The sequence below is a fragment of the Microtus pennsylvanicus genome, chromosome 17 (assembly GCF_037038515.1).
Source record: "Microtus pennsylvanicus isolate mMicPen1 chromosome 17, mMicPen1.hap1, whole genome shotgun sequence".
Classification (NCBI taxonomy): Eukaryota; Metazoa; Chordata; class Mammalia; order Rodentia; family Cricetidae; genus Microtus; species Microtus pennsylvanicus.
In genome coordinates, this window is record NC_134595.1 from 1,072,023 (window position 1) to 1,098,284 (window position 26,262).

Below are 26,262 nucleotides of genomic sequence, written 5' to 3' on the forward strand. Positions count from 1 at the left end.
TAGAGTTACTCTGAGATATTTTAAGCTATTTGTGGCTATTGTGAAGGGTGATGTTTCTCTGATTTCTTTCTCCGCTCATTTATTATCTGTGAAGGCTGGCTCAGGGCTGCTACCTTAGTGGTCACTGATTCACAACAGGTCCCTCAGAGGTCTCTGGTTCAGGCCTGTTCTGTCAGGTAGTTTCCTTGTTCCTTGCTCGTGCTCCTGTGAAGGTTGTTGCCTCCACATTTTAAACTTTTAAGCCATCTCTATTTCAGTTTTTTAACGAGTATTTCAAACTTTATTGTCATTTTATGAATTGATTTGGAATGATTAGAGGTTTGTACCTTGTGGGTAGTTCTTCTACTCTGATATTACATATATTAGACTCAAGTAGTTCATAAAAATATTTCTGCCTTCTTAAGCTAAAGTTGTACTTCAACACTTTTCAACCTAATATTTTTACTTCTGTTTTGGTGTATATATTTTATAACCCTTGTTTTTAAAAAATAGTAAACTAAACCTTTTGTTTATCTTTTCAACCAGCTAGTGAAATGATAAACATTTACTTTTTTGCCCCCTTGAGCTACTATTACCAGTGCTGTGTAGACACTTGTGTCAAAATGTTGGTTTGAGAGAATGCTTTTAATTCTTCTGGGTATATATAATAAAAGTTCAATTACTGGGTCATATTTCATATTTCACTTATCAAAGAATTGACTTTCACATCTGCTACATTACTTTATGTTTAGGGTATGAGTATATGTTTTCCAATTTTGCCACATTCTAACCAATGCTTGTCCCTTTCCAGTATTTCAGATTTCCCTTGTGTTGTGTATAAATCATTACCATGTAACTTTGCTTTCCATCTTCCTAATAATTAATTATGCTGAGCACTGTTCCATGTGCTTGTTGTTGTCTTGTTTCCTTTGCCTAGCTATCCAAATGAGTTGTTTGGACTTTTTTTGGTGTGTTTGTGTGCATGTATGTGTGTTGTATAGTATTCTCAATAACCATCAAGAGGTGATTTTCAGATACGTAGTTCACTTTCTTGATAGTGTTGTTGTTCAATGCTATCAATTTTAATGAATCTAGCTTTTTTTTTAAATATATTTAAAAAAGTGTACCTGTGTCCAGGGCCATAAAAATTTACCTTTTTCTTCTAAACGTTTAACATCTTAACTTTGATATTTTGGTCTTTCATTCGTTTTCAGTTATCTTTACTTATAATAAAATTTTAAAATTCTATTATGGTCATGAAATTGTATTTAACAGTGAAAAAATAAAGTAATCAAGCTAGAAGTCTGAAAGTTAGTCTTCAAATCTTAGTTGTCTACCATTAAGCTTCATGGCATCTTGGGTAAATAATTGAGGCTCTCTTAGGTTCATCATGTGTATGTCATAATTAAACATGCTCATTTATTTTTCCTGACAAGTGTCCAGATGATAAATACTAACATTTAAATTTGTTCAAAAGTAATAGCTAGCATATAAAGAGTATTATGTTTAATATATGGTACTTGCATACATTGTGTCATTATACTTTGTTCCTATTTATCCCCAACCCCACTGTTTTCCTTAAAATTTACAAGCCTTTAGTTTTATAGTGCTGGTAATCAAAACCAGGGCCTTGTGCATGCTTGGCAATGCTTGAACATAGTCTAAAATAGTATTAAACAATTGTGAATTATTTCTTACTCCCTTCAAACAACTAATCTTTATAATTTCTAGTAATTTTACTTGTTTCATTGTGAATGTTTCTAGGAAACAGAATCGAATTCATTGGAAACTGGCTAATGTAGAAAATTATTCCCGCATGAGACTCAAACTGGTACCTAATTATAATTTCAATAACCATGAGGATGCTAGTGCCTTAAGAGATAATTTAGGTGAGTTACAGTACTTACCTATTTTAATAAAGTGAAGATGTTGATGGAATGCTTGTTGTTTGTTATTTTAGACGTTGACTTAAGAAGGGAGGGATATGGTGCTTTAAACTGTGTGTATAAATGGGTATATGAATTCAGTGTTGTTAATTTTACCTGAATCTAAGTCTGTGAAATATGAAGTATTTCTTGTGATGAGTTTGTGGCACCTACGTGTTTACCAAGTAATAGTTATTTTCAGTGTAGCTGCTTCTGTGCCAGTTATGTCTCATGAAAGGTTTATAGATGAAATCAGTGTCAACTTTTTGATTTTTTTTCATTTAACATTTAACATTGATATCCTACAAAACTGAAGAAAGCCATAATGCCTATCATTTAGGATTCTGTATTCTAAAGTAAATCAGATATTGGAATTTTTCCCCTTAATACAAAATATTTTTGTCCATGATACAGACATTAATTGGATGCATTTTACATAGCAGCACACAGTTGTATAAACTGCTCTGCTTCGTCAGTATTCTGGGACTTGAATATGTCGAAATTTAACTATCCTCATCACCTAGGACACTTCTTTTTTTTTTTTCAGTGAATTACTTCAATTTGGTAGTTGTAAATTGCACTATTTCTCTGTTATTTTTCAAGAAATCCTTCTTTAGGAAATTCACACTCCTTTTCCTTCTCATACCTCCGCACGTGATCATGGGTCTAAGTTTATAGCCTTTTCTCTTTATTTCAGTTGTCTTAAATTCAGGAAAACCGCTGTCCTTTCAACTTTTTTCATCACAGTTTTACCCGTTGAGGGCTGACATCTTGTCTCCCCACTTTCCCCCCAAATCCATATGGCATGGCTATTGTTGCAGTCTGTTGGTTAGACCTAATGTGGATGTTGTCAGTAGCTACACTCCACGGCAAACCACGGCTCTTACAGTTCTTAGATGTCCCTGACCAGCAGTGAATGAGGGTTCTCTTTCTCCACATCCCCTCCAGCATCTATTGTCTGTTTTTTTTTTCTTCTTTTAAAATCTCTCTATTCTAGTCCTGGGCCCATTTTTAATAGGGTGTGTGTGTGTGTGTGTGTGTTGTTTAGGCTCCTTTCTAGATTCTTTTTATATTCTGGATAAGGTGTAACTGGTTAAGATCCTCTTCACTGTTGGGGTTTGTTGTTTTTTTGTTTTTTAACTGTGCAAAGGCTTTTTAGTTTTATAAAGTCCCATGTAAGTCATAAAAGTTTTTGTTTTTTTGTTTTTGTTTTTTGTTTTTCAAAACAGGATTTCTCTGTAGCTTTGGAGCCTGTCCTGGAACTAGCTCTTGTAGACCAGGCTGGTCTTGAACTCACAGAGATCTGCCTGCCTCTGCCTCCTGAGTGCTGGGATTAAAATCGTGTGCCACCGCCGCCTGGACCATCATAACAGTTTTTTTTTTAATCTTTTTTTTTATTGAGAAAATGAGAGAAAAAAAAAAACAAGTTTCCACCTCCTCCCAGCCTCCCATTTCCCTCCCCCTCCTCCCACCCTTCTCCCCCTCCCCCCACTCCTTTCCCCCTCCCTCTCCAGTCCAAAGAGCAGTCAGGGTTCCCTGCCCTGTGGTAAGTCCTAGGTCCTCCCCACTCCGTCCATATCTAGGAAGGTGAACATCCAAACTTGCTAGGCTCCCACAAAAAAGTAGAAATCACATATTCAGAGAGAACAGAGATAGGACAGAATTTAAATCTAATGTACCAACTCAGAGTCCATGTTCTTTTCTATTACAAAGCCCTCTTTTATTACAAAGTCTTAGTTTATACAGTATAAAATACTGTATGTGTGTTATTTTTCATGTACTCCAGAAAATAATGATTCACCTATTGATTACCTGTCAGCTATAGACAACTAACTGATCATACACCTTTTTGGGTTTTTTTGTTTTGTTTTGTTTTTTTTTGAGGAAGAGTCTTGATGTAGCCCTGGCTGTCCTAGGACTAGCTATGTAGGCTAGGCTGGCCTCTAACAGAGATCCACCTGCCTCTGCCTCCAAGTGCTAGGGTTAAAGGGCATGTGCCACTATGTGTAGACCAGCTCACACTTGCTTTTTAGTACAAGTGCACAATCATATATCAACACATTGAGACTATTTTACTATTAGCATGCTTTTAATTGAGTATAATTATTATTTATGGATTTATAATTTGCATAAAGTCAGTTTTCTACCTCAGACTGCTAATCCAGTACTTAGACTATTTCTGAATCAAGAATTAGCTATTGTTAAAAATAACTATAATTTTAAACCATATATTTTAATAATCAAGCCTCATAACTGTCAGAAAATATAGAAGTGCTATAAAAACTTTGTGCTATTTTTAACTGAATCTTTTTGCTTAAACAGGTGTCCAACACTTGCAGCCTTCTAGTGACTCTTTGCTTTTGGAAGTAGTGAAACAAGTTAAACTTAGTGATATGGAAGAAGATAAACTAGAACTTCTGGAAGAGGACATGGTAGCCAGAGTAAATATGTATGTATGTATGTGTATTCGAATGCATTTAAATTGTGTATTAGAAATGGGATTGTAAAATTGTGGATTTGCTTGAATTTGTTTCTCCAAAGTGCAATTATTAATACCAAGCTGTCTTTAAAAACCTGTGAGTATTTACTGAAATTATTAAGGAAGGCTTTTCACCTGGGTTTGTTGGGATCTGTATCTTGAAATTATAAAGTATTTTTGAATGAAAACATTATATCGAATGATGTCTGCCTTAAGCTGTGTTTATGTGGAAATGTGCAACAGAATCTGGGGGTAAAACACAGCAGTAGCTGGCTCATCTAGTATGCATACCGCAAAGCCTAGGATTTGATCTACGATTTGAAAGAAAATTATCTGCATAAAATATTAAAACAAAAGAAAAATAAAGATATAAGAAGAAATTCATTCAAGCGACATGAAAAAGCTAAACAATTATTGAAACAAAACTTAGTAAAAAAATAAACATATTACAAAAACATAAGCTTCTAGCTGTATTGAAAAGGAATTTCAAAAAGACAGCATAAACATTTACTGTCAGCAGTAAAAGAAGATATTCTTTTCTACATAAGTGAACTAAATTGATGATTGCTTCTTTTTGGTTTTGTTTTTCGGTTTGGTTTTGTTTTTTGAGACAAGGTTTCTCTGTAGCTTTTGAACCTGTCCTGGAACTAGCTCTTGTAGACCAGGCTGGCCTTAAACTCACAGCAGTCCACCTGCCTCCGCCTCCTGAGTGCTGGGATTAAAGGCGTGCACCACCACTGCCTGGCAATGATTACCTCTTTTAAACTGTTTGTTGGACAGTGATGAGAAGGAAGAACAGGATCAAAAGGAAAAATTGGTGTTGACTGAAGACTGTGAACTCATTACAGTAATCAACATAATTCCTGGCAGATTAGAAATCACTACTCAACACATTTACTTCCATGATAACAGTATTGAAAAAGAAGATGGTGAGTAGTTTTGGGAAAATACCTTCAGTATTCAGTTCCATCAGTTATGAATTAGAGAGAGAAAGAAGCAAAAATTATTGTAAAATTATGGTTTTTCTTGTAAAATTAAAAATGGAAAGCCAATAATGAATTAGGTTCATCCCACCATTATGTATTGAAGGGGAATGATAATTTGTATATGTAGACACATACACACACACAGTATTAGTGATTGAAGCTAAGGCCATTTTTTGATTTTTGGGTTTTGTTTGTTTGCTTGCTTGTTTGAGACAGGGTCTCTCTGTATAGCCCTATCTATTCTGGAACTCTCTGTAGTTCAGGCTCGCCTTGAACTCAAGAGATTTGGAAACCAGGGCTGTATTCTTACACAAGACAAATGTTACCCAGGCTGATCTTACACTTAAAATCTTCTTGCCTTAGCCTTCTGAGTGGCTAGGATTACAGGTATGCATACCCACAACCAATTGCTTTTTGTCATTGCCATCATTATTAACGTATTTTAAGAGTTTTGGCTTGAGGGTATCACAATAAACTTATGGTTACAAAATGCAGTCTTAATTTTATCATACCTTTGTGTGTTATGCACCATCCTGTAAGTGCTTACTTTTTTATGATTAAATCTGAAGATCCAAAGTCTTAGGAAGAGAAAGATTTCTAAAGTATGAATATTCAAAAGTATCATCTATTCTTATAGAAATGTAGTAGAATAGCTTTGGGGTGTACTTGCTTCCTACAGTTTCTTTCCCCTAAGTACTACTTTTGGAAACGAGATGTTTTGCATACAATAAGTAGCTTTATGGGGCACCTCAGTCACAGATTTCTTCTGTTTTCAGGAATAGGCTTTGATTTTAAGTGGCCTCATTCTCAAATTCGAGAGATTCACTTACGTCGTTACAACTTAAGAAGATCAGCACTTGAGATATTTCATATTGATCAATCTAACTACTTTCTCAATTTCAAAAAAGAGGTATAGTACCTTTCTGATAATCACAGAGTATTATTTTGGAATAACTTCCAGCTATTGAACTCTAATTGTGTTTTGGACTGTATTCCTATCAATTGAAAATATTAAAGGAGAAAATGTATTCTGAGACTAGTCAGTATATAAACCTTTATTGGTATTGGGGGGGGTGTATAGTAGAACATTGAATATCAACCAGTAGATGCCAGACATCTGATTATGTTATAAGCTTAGACAAGCTGTGCATAGTATGCTTGGGTTTCCTGTTCTCTTCTCAAGAGGACATTATGTCAATATGATGTTTCAGCCTCATGACACCGTTTTTTTTTTTAAACTATATGTGTGGAAGTTGTAATGTACCCGTAGAAACCACAGGGTAATGTAATAAGTCAGTTCTTTCATTCCACAATGTGGTTCCTAAGGATCAAAGTCAAGCAATTAGAATTCCTGGTAGGCACCTTCATCTGCCATTTTATTGTCTCCATGACCTCATTTAAGATTGAAATTTCCAGGGCTGGAGAGATGGCTCAGAAGTTAAGAGCATTATTGCTCTTCCAAGGGTCCTGAGTTCAATTCCCATCAACCACATGGTGGCTCACAGCCATCTGTGATAAGATCTGGCACCCTCTTCTGGCCTGCAGGCAGACACACAGACAGAATGTTGTATACATAATAAATAAATATTTAAAAAAAAAGATTGAAATTTCTAAATACCCCGTCTCCAATTTTGAACCTGTTATTTGAGGATCAGTTTTCTAAATCATAAACTTTAAAAGAACATATTTAAACATATTTAAACCACAACATCAAGTATAGTAAAGAAATTAAAAGCATGATATGAAATGTCCAGAAGAGTTGAAGTTATAAAACAGGTAGTGGATTAGGATTTTCAAGAAAATAGGGAGTAAGCAGAATTGGAGATAACTGCTAACAAGTTGTAGAGTGAAGATTCTCTGAAGTCAAAAACAATTAATAATAATGGCACACTGTGAAGCAAGAAGAAAATACTATTATTCTTAAAGGATTATGTCTTGCTAAAACTATTACAAAACCCTTAATCCATATTTGTCTTGACAAGTTTTTAAACTAAACAGTAGTATTTTTTGTAGGTTAGAAACAAAGTATATAGCAGCCTGTTGTCACTTCATTCTCCTAATAGTTATGGAGCAAGATCACCACAAGAATTGTTCAAAGCATCAGGATTGACACAGGTAGGAAAATTTCTAGGTTGTTGTCATCATTCGTTTTATATCTCAGAATTTTGTACTGTTTTATAACTGCTCACGACCATTTATTGATTCATCATTCATTCATTTACTCATTCATTTGGTTGGTTGGTTGGTTGGTTGGTTGGTTGGTTGGTTGGTTGGTTGGTTGGTTAGTAAGTTTTGGTTTTGTGGATACAAGTCTGTCTAGCTTTGGCTGACCTGGAACTCATTATGTAGATTAAGTCTGACCTCAGATACACAGAGATTGACACTCTGTCTCCTACATACTGGGATTAAAGGTGTGATCCACCACTCCTGGCCTTTGTTCTTCCATTTATACTGTGTGTGTGTGTGTGTGTGTGTGTGTGTGTGTGTGTGTGTGTGTGTGTGAGAGAGAGAGAGAGAGAGAGAGAGAGAGAGAGAGAGAGAGAGCGCCCATGCATGCCATGCTCTTCTGTGAAGTTCCCTAATCAAGAATATGTTGTCTGAAATAATCCTTGTTTAATAAGGTACAGTTCATTTTGCTTTCGAATAAACTTTATTCATTAACTATTGATTTTTCAACTTTACACCTAAGAACAATTGAGCTTCCTATATATAAAAATATATCACAATATCTGGATTTTACTTCATAGATTGTAGCATACAAATTTCATTTTTCACTATTCACCATAATTATAACCTTTTGCTTTTGGTCCACAGTGGGTTAACGTTGATTGATATTCTATCAGGAAAACTCTGATGTATAACTCTACTGTGTATGCACATTAGAAAACTAAATGATTAAGGTGATCAATAGAAAGGAATGTTTTTTCCTATCTAGTCCCACCTCATTTTACTCTGTAAAGGTGTTTTTCTTCTTCAGATAGTTCTAAAATCCAATAACCTTAGCTTAGCACATATGATGTTAAGCTGTAGATGTTAAAGTACTTCCTTCTAATATGCATAGTTATAAAAGTGTCAAAAGTGGGGTCTTTTTAGAAATTAAAGTTTTAAGATAAATAAAATATTTAGTTGAAGAAGACTTAATTTTTCTTCTTTCCCCTCTGTGGTACATGAGACTAAACCCAGAGTATTACACTGCAAGTGCTCTACACCAACCTATGTCCCTAGGTTTTTTTTAATGGGTTGGTATATTAGCCAGGGTATCCTCCAACTTGCCATTCTCCTAAATTATACTCTTGAGTGGCTAGAATTAAGCATACACACTATGACACCTGGCAAGACCTGGCAGAACTTAATTCTTATTTAAGACTTCCCAGAGTATGGTATAATGCTTTTGTTTATTTTTTTTTTTTTTTGCTCTTTCTCTTAGAGACTAATTTTCAAAGGAAATAAATTATGGAGATGTTTATTTATCTTTATGTTAAACTTCTTTAGCTCCATCTCATCAATCATGAAGATAGATAATGATTACAAAAAATATGTTGGTTATTAATAATTGTCACATTCTAAGAGGTTACATATACAATTCTGTTTTTGTTCTTTTTTGTGCTGTTCAGAAATGGGTGAATCGAGAGATAACAAACTTTGACTACCTCATTCAAATAAACACAATGGCAGGACGAACCTATAATGACCTTGCACAGTACCCTGTAGTAAGTTTGTATAAATTTCTAAAATTAACTTATACTTTTATAATGTACAATACTATATTTGATATTTATGCTTTTATTTAGAAAAATGGAGAGGCTTGGGTATAGCTCAGTGGTAGAATATTCTTGTACCATATGTAAAACTCTGGGTTCAATCTCCAGCATTATAAAAGAAACCCTCATGTATAGTACACCTACCCTGCCTTTATGTTTTCCACCCCCATATTACTTTTTCTTCTATGTGAGTGCTGGGAATTGAGTCCAGGTCCTCTGGAAGAGCACTCTGTGCTCTTAACTACTGAGCCATCTTTTCAGTCCAATCCATATTTTTAAAGTATCATAAACATGAAGACTAGTAATTAAAAACTAAAGTCCAGAAGAATTGAACTGAAATAAACAAATATTAAAATATGTCTTTAAAGGATTCTTAATGGAAAAAACTTTGTAGTGATTACCCGTTTTTATCTTTATGAACATTTTATATTTGATGTGGGAATGTTATGTTCTCAAGGAAGAAATCTCTAAATTTTGAATTTTACCTCTTAGTTTCCCTGGATTTTGCAAGATTATACTTCAGAAGAGTTGGACCTTAATAACCCCACTGTATTTCGAGATCTTTCTAAACCAATTGGAGTAGTTAATGAAAAAAATGTGAAAGCTATGCAAGAAAAGTAAGTGCTTTTTAAATCTTTTGAGATAGCCATTGTTTGAATTTGTGCTAATTTCAGTCAAAAAACTAAGCATTACCCTTTTTAAATTAAAAAGATTTCTTTTTTATTATTATTTTTGAGTATGATTGGATTTGCTGCATCTATTGTGTACGTCACATCACACATCACACATCACACATGTGCCTGCAGAGATCAGAGGAAAGTGTTGGGTCTGGAAATGGAGTCGCGAGTGCCTGTGAGCTGTCTGGGTGCTGGGAATTGACCCCATGTCTTCTAGTAGAGTAGCTACTGCTCTTAATTGTTAAGCTATCTCTTCAGCCCTGAGTGTTTGGAAAAAAAAAAATTGTTTTTAATGTGTGTGGTTTTTTTCTGCATGTATGCATGGTACCTACAGAGGCCAGAAAAAAGGACATCAGAAATTCTAGAACTGGGGTCACAGAGTTTTATGAGCCACCACATGAGTACTGGGAACCAAACCCAGGTCCTCTGGAAAGGACATCATATGTTATCAACCACTGGACGATTTATCCATATCCATGTTACTTTTTATCAAAGCTACTTAAACTTTTTCAGTTATCCTTGTGCATATTCACATGCAGGCAAAACACTCATACACTTAAATAAAATTATTTTAAATGTTCTAAAAGCTTGTTTTAGTGATACTTCATTGTTTAGGAAACATGCTTAGAAATTAATTTTTTCCTGTTGTTATATGTAGGGATTCAGATACTTAATTTGATAGTAAAGTATATGACTAAGGATTGACTTTTTAAAGAATACTATGCTTTAAGCAAACTAATATAGATTTAGACTCTTATCATTTTGTTATTATGGTCGTAAAACTCCACCTTTTTTTTTTAAGGTATGAAACTTTTGAGGATCCAATGGGAACGATTGATAAGTTTCATTATGGTACTCACTATTCAAATTCTGCAGGTGTCATGCACTATCTTATCCGTGTAGAACCGTTTACTACCCTCCACATCCAGCTTCAGAGTGGAAGGTATGCTTAGAATAAAAACCTATTTTTTCTCTGACTATAAAGTTGAGAATTTGTTGTAATATGGAGCGGCGGGGCTGCGTCCCCAACACCCCAGCCGCCTGCTCGGCTAGCTTATGCCCCGAAATAATTACACAGACACTGTATTCATTTAATCACTGCTTGGCCCTTTAGCTCTGGCCCTTACTGGCTAATTCTGATATCCCAATCAACCCATCTCTAATAATCTGTGAGCACCGGTCTTACCGGAAAGATTCTAGGTCAGAGCTTCATCGCGTGTGTCTGCCCGGGAGCGGGGCATGGCGTCTCTCTCTGAGGCGTCTGCTCCCGAGAGGAGAGCTGTCGAGTCTGACCTCACTTCCTCTTCCTCCCGGCATTCTGTTCTGTTTACCCCACCTACCTATGTCCTAACCAATAAAATGGGCCAAGGCAGTTCCTTTATTAGCCAATGACCTTCCTCCATCAGAGAAGAACTAATCATCTTGATATCATTTTCTGAATGATAGATTTATGCCTTTTAAATCCTCTACTAGGTTTTAATTTAGATAAAATCAGCTAAAGTACTTTAAGAACAAGTCATTCCAATTGGTTCAGATATAAGACATTTAATATGATTTTTTTCACTGTTATTGTAGTATACATTTGGAATTTCTTCAAATTTGAGAAGTCAAGCAGAGATTTATTAGATATCAGACCAAGGTTGTTGTCCAGTAGCTGAGAATTTGTCTAGCATGTACAGGTACTGGGTTCAATTCCAAGTAACAACTCCCTCTTGAAGTTATTGCATTAGGGTGATGTAGAGCTAAATCTGAGCCATCCACAGATAGTTCTCAGCAGTGACTACACAATATTTGTGAAGACTAAATAGAGGAAGCAGTTGGGGATTCATAGCAGCCATTTAAACACATTGTGATACTGCAATAATAACATTATCTGTGGGTATTGTAACTTTCCTATATTTCACATTTTCTTAGTTATTCTAAGGAAACTACATAAGTCTTCTACTGTCAGTCTGTATTCTCCAGGTACCTTCCTTGTACGCATTTTGTTCCTGTTTTGCCTTAGTTCTTAGCATTACCATTTTGTTTTCTCAGTCAACATTATACAAATTCTGCCTATTTTATTATCATTGCATATAACATCTATAGCTAGCCTAAATTCTCTACCACATCTTAATTACAATAAACTTTGATTTTCAACAAGAGACTCTGTCTTTAAGATTATTAAGCATCAGTAAAATGTTGTACTGACAGGTAAAAATTCATAAGACACAGGAAATTATGATTAGGTTTATGTTGGTTCTTTATAATTTTATGAAGAAATGTAGTTTGACAGAGCTTTAGAATTTCTTCTGTTTGTGCTTTATAAAATACCACCAAGAAAGTACATACAAGAAAATTCAATAAGGGACTTGTATTTAGAGTATATAGAGAGCCCTTACAACCAAATACACTGAATTTAAAAATGGAAAAGGGTCTGAATAGCAATTTCTCTAAAGAAAATAGATAGGTGTCTAACAATACAAATGTCTGTAGTATCATTATAAAGATGGTAAAAAGTTGTTTTCAGATATTAAAAAGGAAGATAAAGAACAGCTGTACTCACATGTAAATTTGAAGGGAGCTTAAAGGTTTTTCGTTTTATGCTTCCTTGTTTTCATTTAGTAAACTGTTGTCTTTCAATCTCACGTGCAGATTTGACTGTGCAGACCGGCAGTTCCATTCCATCCCTGCTACCTGGCAAGCTCTTATGGATAATACATATGATGTAAAAGAACTTATTCCTGAATTCTTCTATTTCCCCGAGTTTTTAGAAAATCAAAATGGTAAGAAATAGAGGGTTTAAAATTTTATTCTACAGGTCCCAGTGAAAAATCCTGAAAAAAGTTTTGAGGGCATCTTCTATAGTACTGTATGATTTATTTAAGTTTTGTTCGGTGTGTAAATTAGTGACAGGATTAACTGACACCAGAGAAATGACATATAGATCCAAGTCTTACTTTTCAGGGAAATGATACAAGAAACTAAGGTATGAGTCAAATTTGAACTTCTGAGAGAGCTTATCTCAGAGTACAATCTTTACTAGAGACATGCACTGCTTTACACTGCCATTGCAAGTCTTTGAGGTAAATAAAGACAAATCCATGAGTAAACTCATATTTTTAGAGTACCATTGTAACTTATTTATCAGTTTACTTATGCTTTTTCTAACTATAACTGCTTTCAGAAATTAATGACCAGCATAAGTAGTTTCAAGAGACCTAGTAATTCACAAAGATTTAAATGTTCTTTTACCTTTTAAATACTTCAGCTGACTCCTTATTAGTAATATATAAAAGGTGCACATTTAAAATAATGGCTGTGTTGTTGCACTTTTTTTTTGTTTGTTTTGTTTTTTTTTTCGAGACAGGGTTTCTCTGTGGCTTTGGAGCCTGTCCTGGAACTAGCTCTGTAGACCAGGCTGGTCTCGAACTCACAGAGATCCGCCTGCCTCTGCCTCCCGAGTGCTGGGATTAAAGGCGTGTGCCACCACCGCCCGGCTGTTGCACTTTTTTATTACTAATTTTTATTGAGCTCTACATTTTTCTCTGCTCTCCTCCCCTCCACCGTCTCCCAAGGTCCCCATGTTCCCAATTGACTCAGAAAATCTTGTCTTTTTCTACTTCCTATGTAGATTATATCTATGTATGTCTCTCTTACAGTCCTCATTGTACTCTAAGTTCTCTGGGATTGTGATTTCTGGCCTGGTTTTCTTTGCTTTATGTTTAAAAACCACTTATGAGTGAGTACATGCAATAACTTTCTTTCTGTTTCTGGATTACCTCACTGAAAATGATGTTTTGTAGATCCATGCATTTGCCTGCAAATTTCAAGATGTCATTTTTTTTTCTGCTATGTAGTACTCCATTGTGTAAATGTACCACATTTTCCTTATTCATTCTTCAGTCAAGGAGCATTTCAATTGTTTCTAGGTTCTGGCTATGACAAACAATGCTGCTGTGAACATAGTTCAGCACATGTCCTTGAGGCACGATTGAGCATCCTTTGGATATATACCCAAAAGTGGTATTACTGGGTCTTGCGGGAGGTTGTTTCCTAATTTTCTGAGAAATCGCCACACTGATATCCAAAGGAGTTGTACCAGCTTGCATTCCCACCAGCAATGCAGAAGTGTTCCCTTTTCCCCACATCCTCTCCAGTGTAAGTTATCATCAGTATTTTTGATCTTGGCCATTCTTAAAGGTGTAAGATGGAATCTCAGAGTTATTTTGATTTGCATTTCTTTGATGACTGTCTTTCAGCCATTTTAGATTCCTCTGTTGAGAGTTCTCTGTTTAGGTCTGTACTCCACTTTTTATTGGATTATGTGTTCTTTTGATGACCAATTTCTTGAGTTCTCTGTATATTTTGGACATCAGACCTCTGTCTGATGTGGGGTTAGTGAAGATCTTTTCCCATTCTGTAGGCTGTCATTTTGTCTTGTTGGCCATGTCCTTTGCTTTACAGAAGCTTTTTAGTTTCAGGGGGTCCCATTTATTAATTGTTTCTCTCAGTGTCTATGCTACTGAGGTTATATTTAGGAAGTGGTTTCCTGTGCCAATACGTTCCAGTGTACTTCCTACTTTATCTTCTATGAAGTTGGTTTTATGTTGAAGTCTTTGATTCATTTGGACTTGAGTTTTGTGCATGGTGATAGATATGGATCTGTTTTCATTCTTCTATATGTTGCTAACCAGTTATGCCAGCACCATTTGTTAAATATTCTTTCTTGTTTCCATTTGATATTTTTTGCTTCTTTGTCAAAAATCAGGTGTTCAAAGGTATGTGGATTAATATCTGGGTCTTCTGTTTGGTTCCATTGGTCCTCCTGTCTGTTCTTATGCCAATCCCAGGCTGCTTTCAGCACTGTAGCTCTGTAGTATGAAGTCAGGGACTGTGGTGTCTCTAGAAGTTTCTTTAATGTACGGGACTGTTTGAAGCTATCCTGGGTTTTTTGCTTTTCCATATAAAGTTGAGTACCATTCTTTTGAGGTCTGTGAAGAGTTTTGCTGGGAATTTGATGGACATTGCATTGAATCTGTAGATTGCTTTTGGTAAGATTGCCATTTTTACAATGTTAATTCTACCTACCCAAGAGCATGGGAGATCTTTCCACTGTCTGGTGTCTTCTTCAGTTTTTTTCTTCAAAGATTTAAAGTTCTTGTCATACAAGTCTTCCACTTGTTTGGTTAGAGTTACTCTGAGATATTTTAAGCTATTTGTGGCTATTGTGAAGGGTGATGTTTCTCTGATTTTTTTTCAGCCCATTTATCATCTGCATGTATCCCTCTACATTACTGAAAGTGTTTATGAGCTGTAGAAGTTCCTTGATAGAATTTTGGGGTCGCTTATGTAAACTATCATATCGGAGTTTGACTTCTGATTTGTTTCCCCTTGATCTCCTTTTGGTGTCTTATTGCTCTAGCTAGGACCTCAAGAATATTGAATAGATAAGGAGAGAGTGGACAACTCTCTGAAATCTCAAAATGGTGGGTTACATTGACAAATTTTTGTGCTGAACCATCATCCCTGCATCTCTGGGATGAAGCCGACTGGATCATGGTGGATCATGGTTCTGAAGTGTTCTTGGATTTGATTTGCCAGTATTTTATTTAGTATTTTTGCATCCATGCTCATGAGTGCGATTGGTCTGTAATTCTCTTTTTTAATAATGTCTTTTTGTGGTTTGGGCATCGGGGTAATTATAGCCTCATAAAAAGGGTTTGGCAGTGTTCCTTCTGTTTCTATTGTGTGGAATAATTTGAAGAGCATTGGTATAGTTCTTTGAGACTCTTGTATAATTCTGAACTGAAACCATCTTGTCCTGAGCAATTTTTGGTTGGGAGACTTTTGATGACGGTTTCTATTTCTTCAGCTGTTATAATTGTGTTTAATTTGCTTATCTGGTCTTGATTTAATTTTGGTGAGTGATTTTATCCAGACAGAAAGTTGTTCATTTCCTTTAAGTTTTCCAATTTTGTGGAGTACAGGTTTTCGAAATATGACCTGATGATTCTCTGTATTTCCTCCATGTTTGTTTTTATGTCCCCCTTTTCATTTCTGAGATTGTTAATTTGGATATTCTCTCTCTGCCTTTTGGTTAGTTTGTATAAATGTCCATTTTGTTGATTTTTCTCGAAGAACCAACTTCTTGTCTCATTGATTCTTTGTATTGTTTTCTTTGTTTCTATTTTGTTGATTTCAGCTCTCAATTTGATTATTTCCGGTCGTCTAGTTCTCTTGGGTGAGTTTACTTCTAAAGTTTTCAAATGGTCTGTTAATTCACTAGTGTGGGATTTTTCCAGCTTTTCTATGTAGGCATTTAGTGCTATGAACTTTCGTCTTAATACTGCTTTCATTTTCATTCTCCTGAAGTTATATTTTAAGTCATTTCCTTTTGCTTCATCTATATTTGGTTGTTCAAGTCTTGCTGTTGTCATGTTGCTCTTTGTGGTGTTGCGTGTGTTCTTTCCTTTTCTACCCCTTTTTTTTTTTGTCTAATAGGTGTGGTTGGGGCTGTCTGTGATTCTGTTGATTAGTCTTCTAGGTACCAGTGAATGCAAGGCTCAGATGGTTGTTCCTTGTGGTACAGTCAGTGCCACAATTCTGATTATCCCGTTGATCACTCCCGGTGTTCTTCAAGGTGGCTCAGCACTCCAGGGCTCTGCTCTGCTCCCTTGTAGTTTGCTGTCTCAGGCCTGCTCTAGCCTAGGTTGTTGGCTCAGACCTGTTTCTGTAAATGTCCCTGGTCTGGATCCATTCCTGCAGACATCCCTGGCTTGGGGTTAGTCCTGCAAAGGTCTCTGGCTCCGATCTACTCCCTTAGAGGTCCCCGACTCAGTGTGCCCAGACCCATGGAGTATGGCTCAGGCTTACTCCCTCAGATGTCACAGACTCAAGAGGTTTCTAGTCCTGCCTACTCCCTTTGACGTCTCAGGTTTGCTCCCCTGTACCTGCTCGTCCTGCTCCCGCAAATGACCCTGGTCTGGATCTGCTCCTGCTCTCCTGGAGTTCACTGTAGGTCTCCTCTGGCCCAGGTCGCTGGCTTAGTCCTGCTCTTTTAGGAATTGCTCTCTCAGACCCACTCTGGTCTAGGTCGCTCTGTTGTTGCACTTTTTAAAAAATTGGGTTTTCGGACTTGAAATGCTTGATGGTAATTAAAATTTTAAAATATCCAATAATTTTTTTCTGTGGTGTTATTTTACTTGATTACTACTCCTTTTTTTGTTTGTTTGTTGTTTTTTGTTTTTTGAGGGCATTTGGACCTTGCTCTGTAAACCAGGCTGGCCTCGAATTCACAGATATTCAAGTCCTGGGACTAAAGACGTGCACCACCACCATTTGGCTTTTATTACTTTTGTGTGTGTAAGGTACTTGAGATTGAACACAAAGTCTTGCAATCTTGGTTGACACACACTCCACAACCAAACTGCTTCCCTAACCTTACATTTGTTTTTAAAGCACATAAATTTGCATGATTTGGGGGTATGATTTATGTAGATTATTAGACTGGAATTTAATAAAACCATTGGGTATCTGGGATAAGAAGAGTAATCGGGGTGAATTTGGATGAAAAACTTCAGGTACTCTTTGCTCAACAGTTCATTATATTTAGGACCCAATTGCTGCCCTCAGCTGTATGACTGTGTAGTACCTGTGTGTAACTGTAATTATATAATTGCTTGGTAAGAACCTGAGCAGGAGAAAACAAATATATAATCTAATGGTAATAAATAGCTAGGAATAACTAGCAATAAAACCAATACAAAATTGTACAATGAAATTTCAGTGTTTTCTGTAATATTTCAAGGCAGTACACTGTTATTTGAAAACCGTTTTTTTTTTTTAAGGTCTTTTGTGTTAACATTTTCCTTCTCACAGTATGTGAACAAGAAAACCTCATACTTGAGGAAGTTCTGTCACATGTCATGTCCAGCTCTAATAGCAAGTATCTTTGTGGAATAGAGGATATAAGGTGTTATATTTCCATAAAACCAAAACTCTCAGTGAGTGAGTTTAAGGTATAAGTTACACCAAAGTTTTAAAGAAACATATTTTATAAACCATTTTCCATTTTTAGTGTAAGAATTATTAATATTCTATTTTAAGCCAATTAAAGTGAGGATTGTAGTACCTTTACTGTTCTTTTTCTTTTTCATTTGTGTGTGTGTGTCTGTTCCCATGCCCATGTACTTACATGTGGAGGAATGTGTGTGTGTGTGTGTGTGTGTGTGTGTGTGTGTGTGTGTGTGTGTGTGCGCGCGTGCATGTGCATGCATTTATATGCAGAAGCCAGAAGTCAGTGTCTTTAATCCCATTCCACCTTAACTTTTTGAGACAAACTGGGTGGACTTCCCAGTAAACCCATAGGATTCTGATCTCCACACCCAGCTCTGTAGTCATTATCATGAGATACTCACTGTATGTGCCTTATATGAGAGATGGAGATCCAAATTTAGATATTTATGATTAAGTCACTGGAATTTACCCACTGTCTCCCAAGTTCTAAGAAAAAGAATTCTTACTTAGATGTACCTTCCAAAAATGAATTTTAAAATACTTTATGTAGTTTAATTGATGAATAAAGTATACTGCAATAGATAGGTTAAAGTATTTTTCTTGTTATAGACCCTCTTTTGTATTTGTTTTACATCACTTGATTAAGTCTAAAATGATTCTGGTATTTTTATTTTTTGTGTATTAGAATTTAATCTGGGTCACCTACAAGTTTCTCAAGAATTGGTAAATGATGTCATTCTTCCAAGATGGGCTAAATCAGCTGAAGATTTTATTTATAAACACAGAAAAGCTCTGGTAAGATTTTTGTTGTCTCTCTACTAAGTCTAAAAATATAGATGTGTTTTTCAAAGATAAGTTAAAGTGTCCTTTTTTTCTCTATTAATTTGTTATCTGCAATATATATTACTGTTCTAAAAGTACAATATAGTAATTTAATCTTAGGATATAAATTTTGTGATACTATATGAATATGTACCAAAATATAGGTTTCTAATTTTTTCTGTTTTTAATAATATCTTATAATGGTATATATACAAATCTACTTATATGTACCAATTATCAGTATCATCATAAGCTTTTGATTTTTGGTATATAGGAAATCAAATTTCCTATTTGATCAAGTCTTAGATTTTTTTTTCTTGAACTGACAAGTTTTAGACAAGTATTACAAAAGAAACAATCACAAAAATGTATTCTGCACCTCTTATTTAACTCTCTTAGATTTGGGGAAAGTTAGTAGCTTTCTTGTGTTGTTTTGTTCACCCACTATACTTGGGGACATTTTGGAAATTTTGATTTTTGGATTAGCTGATAAATCCTCTGCAAATATTTTAAAATCTGGGAAAATCTGCAATTTGAATTTGGCCTAGTCGCAGTTTCTTAGGAGGCTGAAACCTGAGTCCATGACTTTGAGGGCAGCCTGAGCAACGTGGTATGAACTTGTCTCAAATCAAAGCAAAGCAACAAGCAAAATCTCAAACACTTGTAACCCAAATCATTTTACCTAAGGGATATCCAGCTGTAATTAACATTCCAGTTCTCTGTGTTTGTGCTGTATGGAATGCTATTCTGTTTACCCAGCTGCAATAATTTAATGTTTTGCAGTTTCTGTTTTTGTTTCATTTCAGTTAAGCATTGTAGTGAGGAGCTGCGGGCCACTTCCTGCCGCTCAGCTCCCGGCCACCAGCTAGCTTTACCCAAAGTAATTACAGAGAAACTGTATTCTTTTGAACACTGCCTGGCCCATTAGTTCCAGCATCTTCTTGGCTAATTCTCACATCTTGATTAACCCATTTCTAATAATCTGTGTAGCACCACAAGGTGGTGGCTTACCAGGGAAGAACTTAACCTGCGTCTGTCTCGGAGAGGAGAATCATGGCGACTGCCTGACTCGTCTTCTTTCTCCCAGCATTCTGTTCTGTCTTCCCCGCCTATCTAATTTTCTGTCCTATTAAAGTGCAAAGGCAGTTTCTTTATTAACCAATAGACAGATGACCCTCCTCCATCAAAGCATGTCTTCATTTTTAATTTTTTTCTGAAAGATACCCAAGTTCCAATAAAACTAGCCTATCCAAAATGCCTTAAAAAGTCTTAAGAGTGTTTAGGTAAATTACCAAATTGGAACTGAAGGAATATTGTGAGTTAGTTTACCATTGATAATTGTGTTACTATCTCACAGCACTGTTTACTGAGCAGTACTCTTCTTTAGAAAAAAAAAGTGTTCAAGTGTTTTGCTTACATGTATGTCTATACATTGTGTGTGTGCAGTGCCCAGCAAGGACAAAGAAGAAATTAGATATCCTGGACCTGGCGCCACAGATGTTTGTCAGTCATTGTGGATTGTTAGTCGTCCTGTGGGTGGTGGGGCTTGAACATGCTTTCTCTTGAAGAGCAGCCAGTGTTCTTAACTACTGAGCCTTCTTTCTGGCACCATGTTTTTGGTTTCTTTTTTTCCCCCCTCTAAGACAAGGTTTCTCTGTGTATCCCTAGTTGTCCTGGAACTCATACACTAGGCTGATCTTGAATATCTGCCTGCCTATGCCTCCTAAGTGCTGAGATTAAAGGCATATACCACCATCTCCCTGCTACTCCATGCCCTTTCTAAAAAGCATGAATTTAGGTTACAGTTGGAAGATACCTATGTTAATTATTAAATTTGTTCTCTCTTTAGGAGTCTGAGTATGTTTCTGCTCATCTTCATGAATGGATAGACCTGATTTTTGGCTACAAACAAAGAGGACCAGCTGCAGTGGAAGCACTCAATGTCTTCTACTACTGTAGTTATGAAGGTGTGAGCCTAACTACTTCTTCTTTCGTAGTAATTTGGGAGATTTAGGGTTTATTAGTTATGCATGGTATTTGGGCCTAGATACTTAACATAAAAAAGAGTACATCAACAAAATAGCTTCTTAGTAGCAAGGTTATGAAACTGCCACTGTTTCAGTTTTGTAATAGTATTTTATGATTATATATGTGTATATATATTCCATGCATATAAAATCTAATTATATATACATATATTATATATATGTGTGTGTGTTCCATACATATATATGGAAATCTAATTATAGATGCCTATTATCACCATATCTTTTGGTCTCTTATTTGAGAAATCAAATTTCCTATTTAATCAAGTCTTACATTGAATATTGCAGGTTATATTTCTAGTAAACTTTGAAAAAAGTGCTTAGCATTTCCAGTATATAAATTCTTCTAATAGCATTAGCTTAGTATCAAAACTGTCTTCTGACAGCTTTGGGTAGAAAATGTTCTCACTTTTTAAACCTCTTTTTGTGTGTACATGATGCATGTGTGGGTACACAAGGGTTGAAGGGATATTTTAGGTGGTCTCCCACACTGGTTCTTCCCCTTATTTAAACAGGACCTCTCACATGTATCCACATACGTATGTGCATATACACACAAATGCATACACACAAATAAAAGTAGCTAATGTTACTAGAAAATTACTTTCTGATGAGAAGTTGAAGACTGATATTATGTTTAAAATATGTTAATCAATCTTTAATATATTTATCAGAATCATGCTAGTTTGCTTTTCTCCATAGTAATTACTTCTTGTTTTAGGTGCTGTAGATCTTGATGCCTTAACAGATGAAAAGGAAAGAAAAGCCTTAGAAGGGATGATTAACAATTTTGGACAAACACCTTGTCAGTTGTTAAAGGTAAACTGTGTAAGCTGTCAACAGCTTAGAGCAGTTGTTCTCAGTGTCTTAGTTAAGGTTTACTATTGCTGTGAGGAGACACCATGACCACAGCAATTCTTATAAAGAAAACGCTTAATTAAGGGGCTGGCTTGAGGTTCAGTCCATTGTGGTGGTGAGCATGCCAGCATGCAGGCAGATGTGGTACTGAACCTGAGAGTCCTACATCTTCACTTATAGGAAATAGGAAATCTACTGACAGTCACACTGAGAGAAACTTAAGAAAATAAGGCCTCAAAGCCTGCCCCAACAGTGGTACTCTTCCAACAGAAGGTGTGGCCTCAAAGCCTGCCCCAACAGTGGTACTCTTCCAACAGAAGGTGTGGCCTCAAAGCCTGCCCCAACAGTGGTACTCTTCCAACAGAAGGTGTGGCCTCAAAGCCTGCCCCAACAGTGGTACTCTTCCAACAGAAGGTGTGGCCTCAAAGCCTGCCCCAACAGTGGTACTCTTCCAACAGAAGGTGTGGCCCAGATTAAGTGCCCTTCACCCCCAAGGTCTGAATTATAGGTGTGTGCCATCCAGCCTCTTCCAACAAAACCATACTTCCTAATAGTGTCACTCTCTATTTGCATATCAACCTTCATGATGCTGTGACACTTTAATATAGTTCCTCATGCTGTGGTGACCCCAACTATACAATTATTTTCATTGCTACTTCGTAACTGTAATTTTGCTGTTATAAATTGTAATATAGGTATTTTTGGAGATAGAGCTTTAATAAAGGATTCACAACCCACAGGTTGAGAACTGCTAGCTTAGAATGATGTCTCAAGTATTCTGAGGTTTGAAGAATGGTAGTCCTTGAGTAATTGTAGGTGAGAGGGTTTGGTTTATGAGATTGCATTTATCCTGTATTAAGTTGTAATGTACTCATGTAATTGAGACTCCTGATGCTAACATGACTGATAATTGAATCTCCAAGGAATAGTAATGCTGTTGTTTTAAAAGATTTTAGTAATGGGATCTAATACCCTCTTGTGGCATGCAAGCAAACATGCAGACAGAGCACTTATACTTTTTAAAAAATAAAATTAAATAAAATTTACAAAATAAAAATACCTTAGAGAGTCATTGTCCGCAATTAAGAAAAAAATATTAATAAACTATCATTTAAAACTAAGTAAATTTGATTGTTCCTGTTTAAGTAAGAAAAAAACTGAAGTAGGATCTAGTTATGAAGCCAGATGTCTTGGTACATACTTGTACTTCCAGATACTCAAGAGGCTAGGGTGGGAAATTATGGATTCTAGGGTATTTTAGGTAACATCTTAAAAAGTTCACTCATGCTAAATGTTTTCCTGTGCTTGTACAATGCCCTGGATATGATTCCCAGCATTAAGGAGAATGGGAATCTCCATTTATATAATCAGTTGTTCATAAGTCACAGAAGAATTAAATTTTAACACCCCCCCCCATGTGTGTTAATGTATAGTATGGGACCAGAGGTCAAATATCTAGTGTTCTTTACCGGAGATGTCCACTTTGTTTTTTGAGACAGAATCTGTCAGTGGACCTGGAGTTCGCTAGTGAGTACAATGGATATTTCTGTCTTTCCCTCCCCATTACTGGATTACAAGTATACCCTTTCCTGCTCAGTTATTTTCATAGATGCTGAGGTCAAGTTCAGGTCCTCATACTTGGACAATAAGCAGTTTACTAACTGAGCTATCTCCCCAGCCTTGTGTTTCTGAATATCAAATACAGTATATCATTAAAACTGTCCATATGTTGACACTCCTTCTATATGTAAGATTTTAAGCTATTGAAATCATTCCATAAATAGTACTTATCACCCAGAGCCTAAACCCAATGTTAAGACTCATAACATATGTGTAATACATAATCAAATTATTAAACACTGCTATGTTTCCTTATACTGGCATGTGAATATAAATTGTTATCTTCCTAACTGCCACTAATTCATAAAAATCAGTCCAATATTTCAGAAGCTGTCATCATTGTTAGCATGAATTTAAGGATAAAGAATAAATAATAAACTGGATGGTGGTGGTAAAAATCTTTAATCCCAGTACTCAGGGGGCAGAGTCAGGTAGATCTCTGGGATCTCTGTGAGTTCAAGACCAGCCTGGTCTGAGTTCCAGGACAGCCAGGGCTGTTACACAGAAAAACTGTCTCAAAAAAAATTAATTAAATTTTTTAAATAGCCCATTTATTAAATATATACTTTCTTGCTTAGACACTGCATTATTTTCTGTAATTGTAACAGTAATGATACAATCTTCATTTTTTAAATTCGTAAATCAAGACCAGAATGATGGTTCAGAGGGTTAAAGTACTTGCTCTGCAAGCCTGATGACCTGATGCTTTGACCTTGCATGGCTTTAAGGATTGACTTAACTGGGGCAAAAGGGTAATGAACAAATGACAGACACACATTCAGAAAAGGTGGGATGCAGAGGAACCAGCTTTCTGCAGGTCAGAGAGACTGGGAGCGAGAATCAGTGAGAAAATCACACAGGCTTCTTTCTGAGGGATTTAAGTTTCTGTTTATTATTCTTTCTGTCCTTCTTCCACTCTAGTCTTCTGTTCAGTTCTTCTACCCTGATGTTTCCCTTCCTTATCTTTTCAGTTGTTTCCCTTTCTACATTGTTTTTTTTTCTGATTTTATTCTTTTATTTCTTATTCTGATATTTGCCTTTATATCTTTGTTTTCCTTTTCCTTACAGTAAACTATGCATGGTAGCATATGCCTGTAATCCCAGCACTCAGGAGAATCTTGTGTTCAGGATCACTACATAGAGAGTTTGAAGCCATTGGGGATGCAGAGTGAAATCTTGTCTCAAACATTAAATGAAAAAGAAAAGGCAAAGTTATAGAATAAGCTGGGCCTAATGGTAAAATCCTGTAATTCTCCCCATTCAGGAGATTCATGAATTCAGTGCTTGCTTAAGTTATAGAGTGAGTTTAAGGCCACCCCGACCAAGTTAGTGAGGCCCTGTCTCAAAGAGAAAAGTTTAAAAAGGGTGGGGGCGAATATAGTGTAGTGGTAGATTCAGAATCAAACAGAACTCCAGGTGGAGCTCTGACTTAGAACCTTTAATTTTGCACCAGCTCTACCTTTTGTTGTGTTTTTCTAGACATGGTTTCTCTGTGTAGCCCTGGCTGTCCTGGAGCTCAGTCTGTAGACTAGACTAACCTCAAACTCACTGAGATCTGCCTGCCTCTGCCTCCTGAGTTCTGGTATTAAAGACATGTGCTACCCCCACCAGACTTCAACTCTACTTTTTAAATTATTATTATTTTACAAGAACAGTACTGATATACTGGTTGGCAGGGCAGTTATCCTGCCCTGTTTGTTCATGTTTGTGGAGGTTAGAGTGTCATTCCTTGTATGTCATTTCTCTGGCACTGTCCACCATTTTGTGGAAATGCTGATCTTTTACTGGCCTAGAATTTATCAAGTAGGCTAGCTGGCTAACCACCTTGGCTGGCCTTTTTTAAAACAGGATAAATGATCCCAAAAACTCTAATAAAAAGTCTTTGAACAATTAAAATAGTAAGAGACAACTTGTCAGGCTATACCTTTAAGCAGATGGGAAAGTTTCACAGCAAAGAGATTCTCAGAATAATTTCTTAAGTACAAGAATGACCTGAAACAACAGATCATTCTTCACTGACAGAGTTCTGAGGTGATGGTAACAGGGGATGAGAAAGATAGAAAATGTAAAATGTAAAAAAGATAAAAGCTAGGGTGGGGAGGTCTTGGAGAAGATATACCCTATGCTTTGTATGCTTCCTAAGAAAAACAACAACTTGCCAAGCAATGGAGGCCATTGTCTTTAATCCCAAAACTTAAGAGGCAAAGCCAAGTAATCTCTGAGAGGTTGAGTCAAGCATGGTGTACAGAGTGCGTTCTAGAACAGTCAGGACAGTCTAGGAGAGTCAAGTCAGTCCTACACAGAAACCATGTCTTGAAAAGCAAAACAAAACAAAAATAATAAATAAATAAATAAATAAATAAATAAATAAATAAATAAATAAATAAATAAATGAGGAAAAAAAGGATTCTGTAAATTGAACTCAGGTCCTCATGTTTGTTTCTAGGCAAGTACTTTAGTAAGCCACCTCCCTCATACTAGTTTTTATTGTGATTTAAAAATATTATAAAAGGGGCTGAGGTTGAATTTTAGTCCAGGAATGTTGGCTTATTATGCGCAGTGTCCAAGATCAGCCCCATCCCCACAAACACAGAAGAGAAAACCAGGCAGAGTTAGGACTCTCAGCCTGTAATTTAAAATAAAGTTGTTTTTACCTAAGTATTAAAAGGTACACATTTACATGACATCTATTTCCTACTATCTAAGATTTTGTAATAGAATCAAAAGAATCAAACTCCAGCTCCCTGATTTGTTCTTTTTTCTTTCTGAGGCAAAGTGTTACTATGTAGCCTGTACTGCCTTGAAACTTTAGCTGACCTCAAACTCAAATTCCTCCTGCCTCAGTTTTCTAAGCACTTGGATAGTCAGAATTGGTGATTATCTGGTAGAATTCTCACCTGTAAGAATTCTCACCTGTAACATATACCTGCTTGCAGATATTTATGGCAAAAATATCTGCAAAAATCCCCTTTAGAAGGACAACTCTAATACATATCAATTGTGCCCCAGAATAGTAAAAATGTATTTAATATCTTATCAGTATGTTTTACTAACATTAATTTACTTAATTCTGTATCTGCAACTTGAAAGGTAGGAAAAATAATCTGTAAAT

The 26,262-nt window shown here is 36.0% G+C and overlaps 1 protein-coding gene across 5 annotated transcripts in view; it reads left to right on the forward strand.

Moving 5' to 3' along the window:
* Nbeal1 (neurobeachin like 1) overlaps window positions 1-26,262 on the forward strand; it is a 180,894-nt gene that overhangs the window by 120,767 nt on the left and 33,865 nt on the right. For all 5 annotated transcript variants that reach the window (XR_012908177.1, XM_075951705.1, XM_075951706.1 and 2 more), the window contains 12 exons: window positions 1,744-1,868; window positions 4,227-4,353; window positions 5,164-5,312; window positions 6,146-6,279; window positions 7,383-7,484; window positions 8,984-9,079; window positions 9,623-9,747; window positions 10,610-10,750; window positions 12,442-12,572; window positions 18,491-18,600; window positions 20,477-20,594; window positions 21,394-21,491. Coding sequence is in view for 4 of the 5 variants with exons in the window: in XM_075951705.1 (XP_075807820.1) it covers window positions 1,744-1,868; window positions 4,227-4,353; window positions 5,164-5,312; window positions 6,146-6,279; window positions 7,383-7,484; window positions 8,984-9,079; window positions 9,623-9,747; window positions 10,610-10,750; window positions 12,442-12,572; window positions 18,491-18,600; window positions 20,477-20,594; window positions 21,394-21,491 (1,456 nt within the window). In the remaining variant the exon portion in view is untranslated. The remainder of the gene's footprint in view (window positions 1-1,743; window positions 1,869-4,226; window positions 4,354-5,163; window positions 5,313-6,145; window positions 6,280-7,382; window positions 7,485-8,983; window positions 9,080-9,622; window positions 9,748-10,609; window positions 10,751-12,441; window positions 12,573-18,490; window positions 18,601-20,476; window positions 20,595-21,393; window positions 21,492-26,262) is intronic.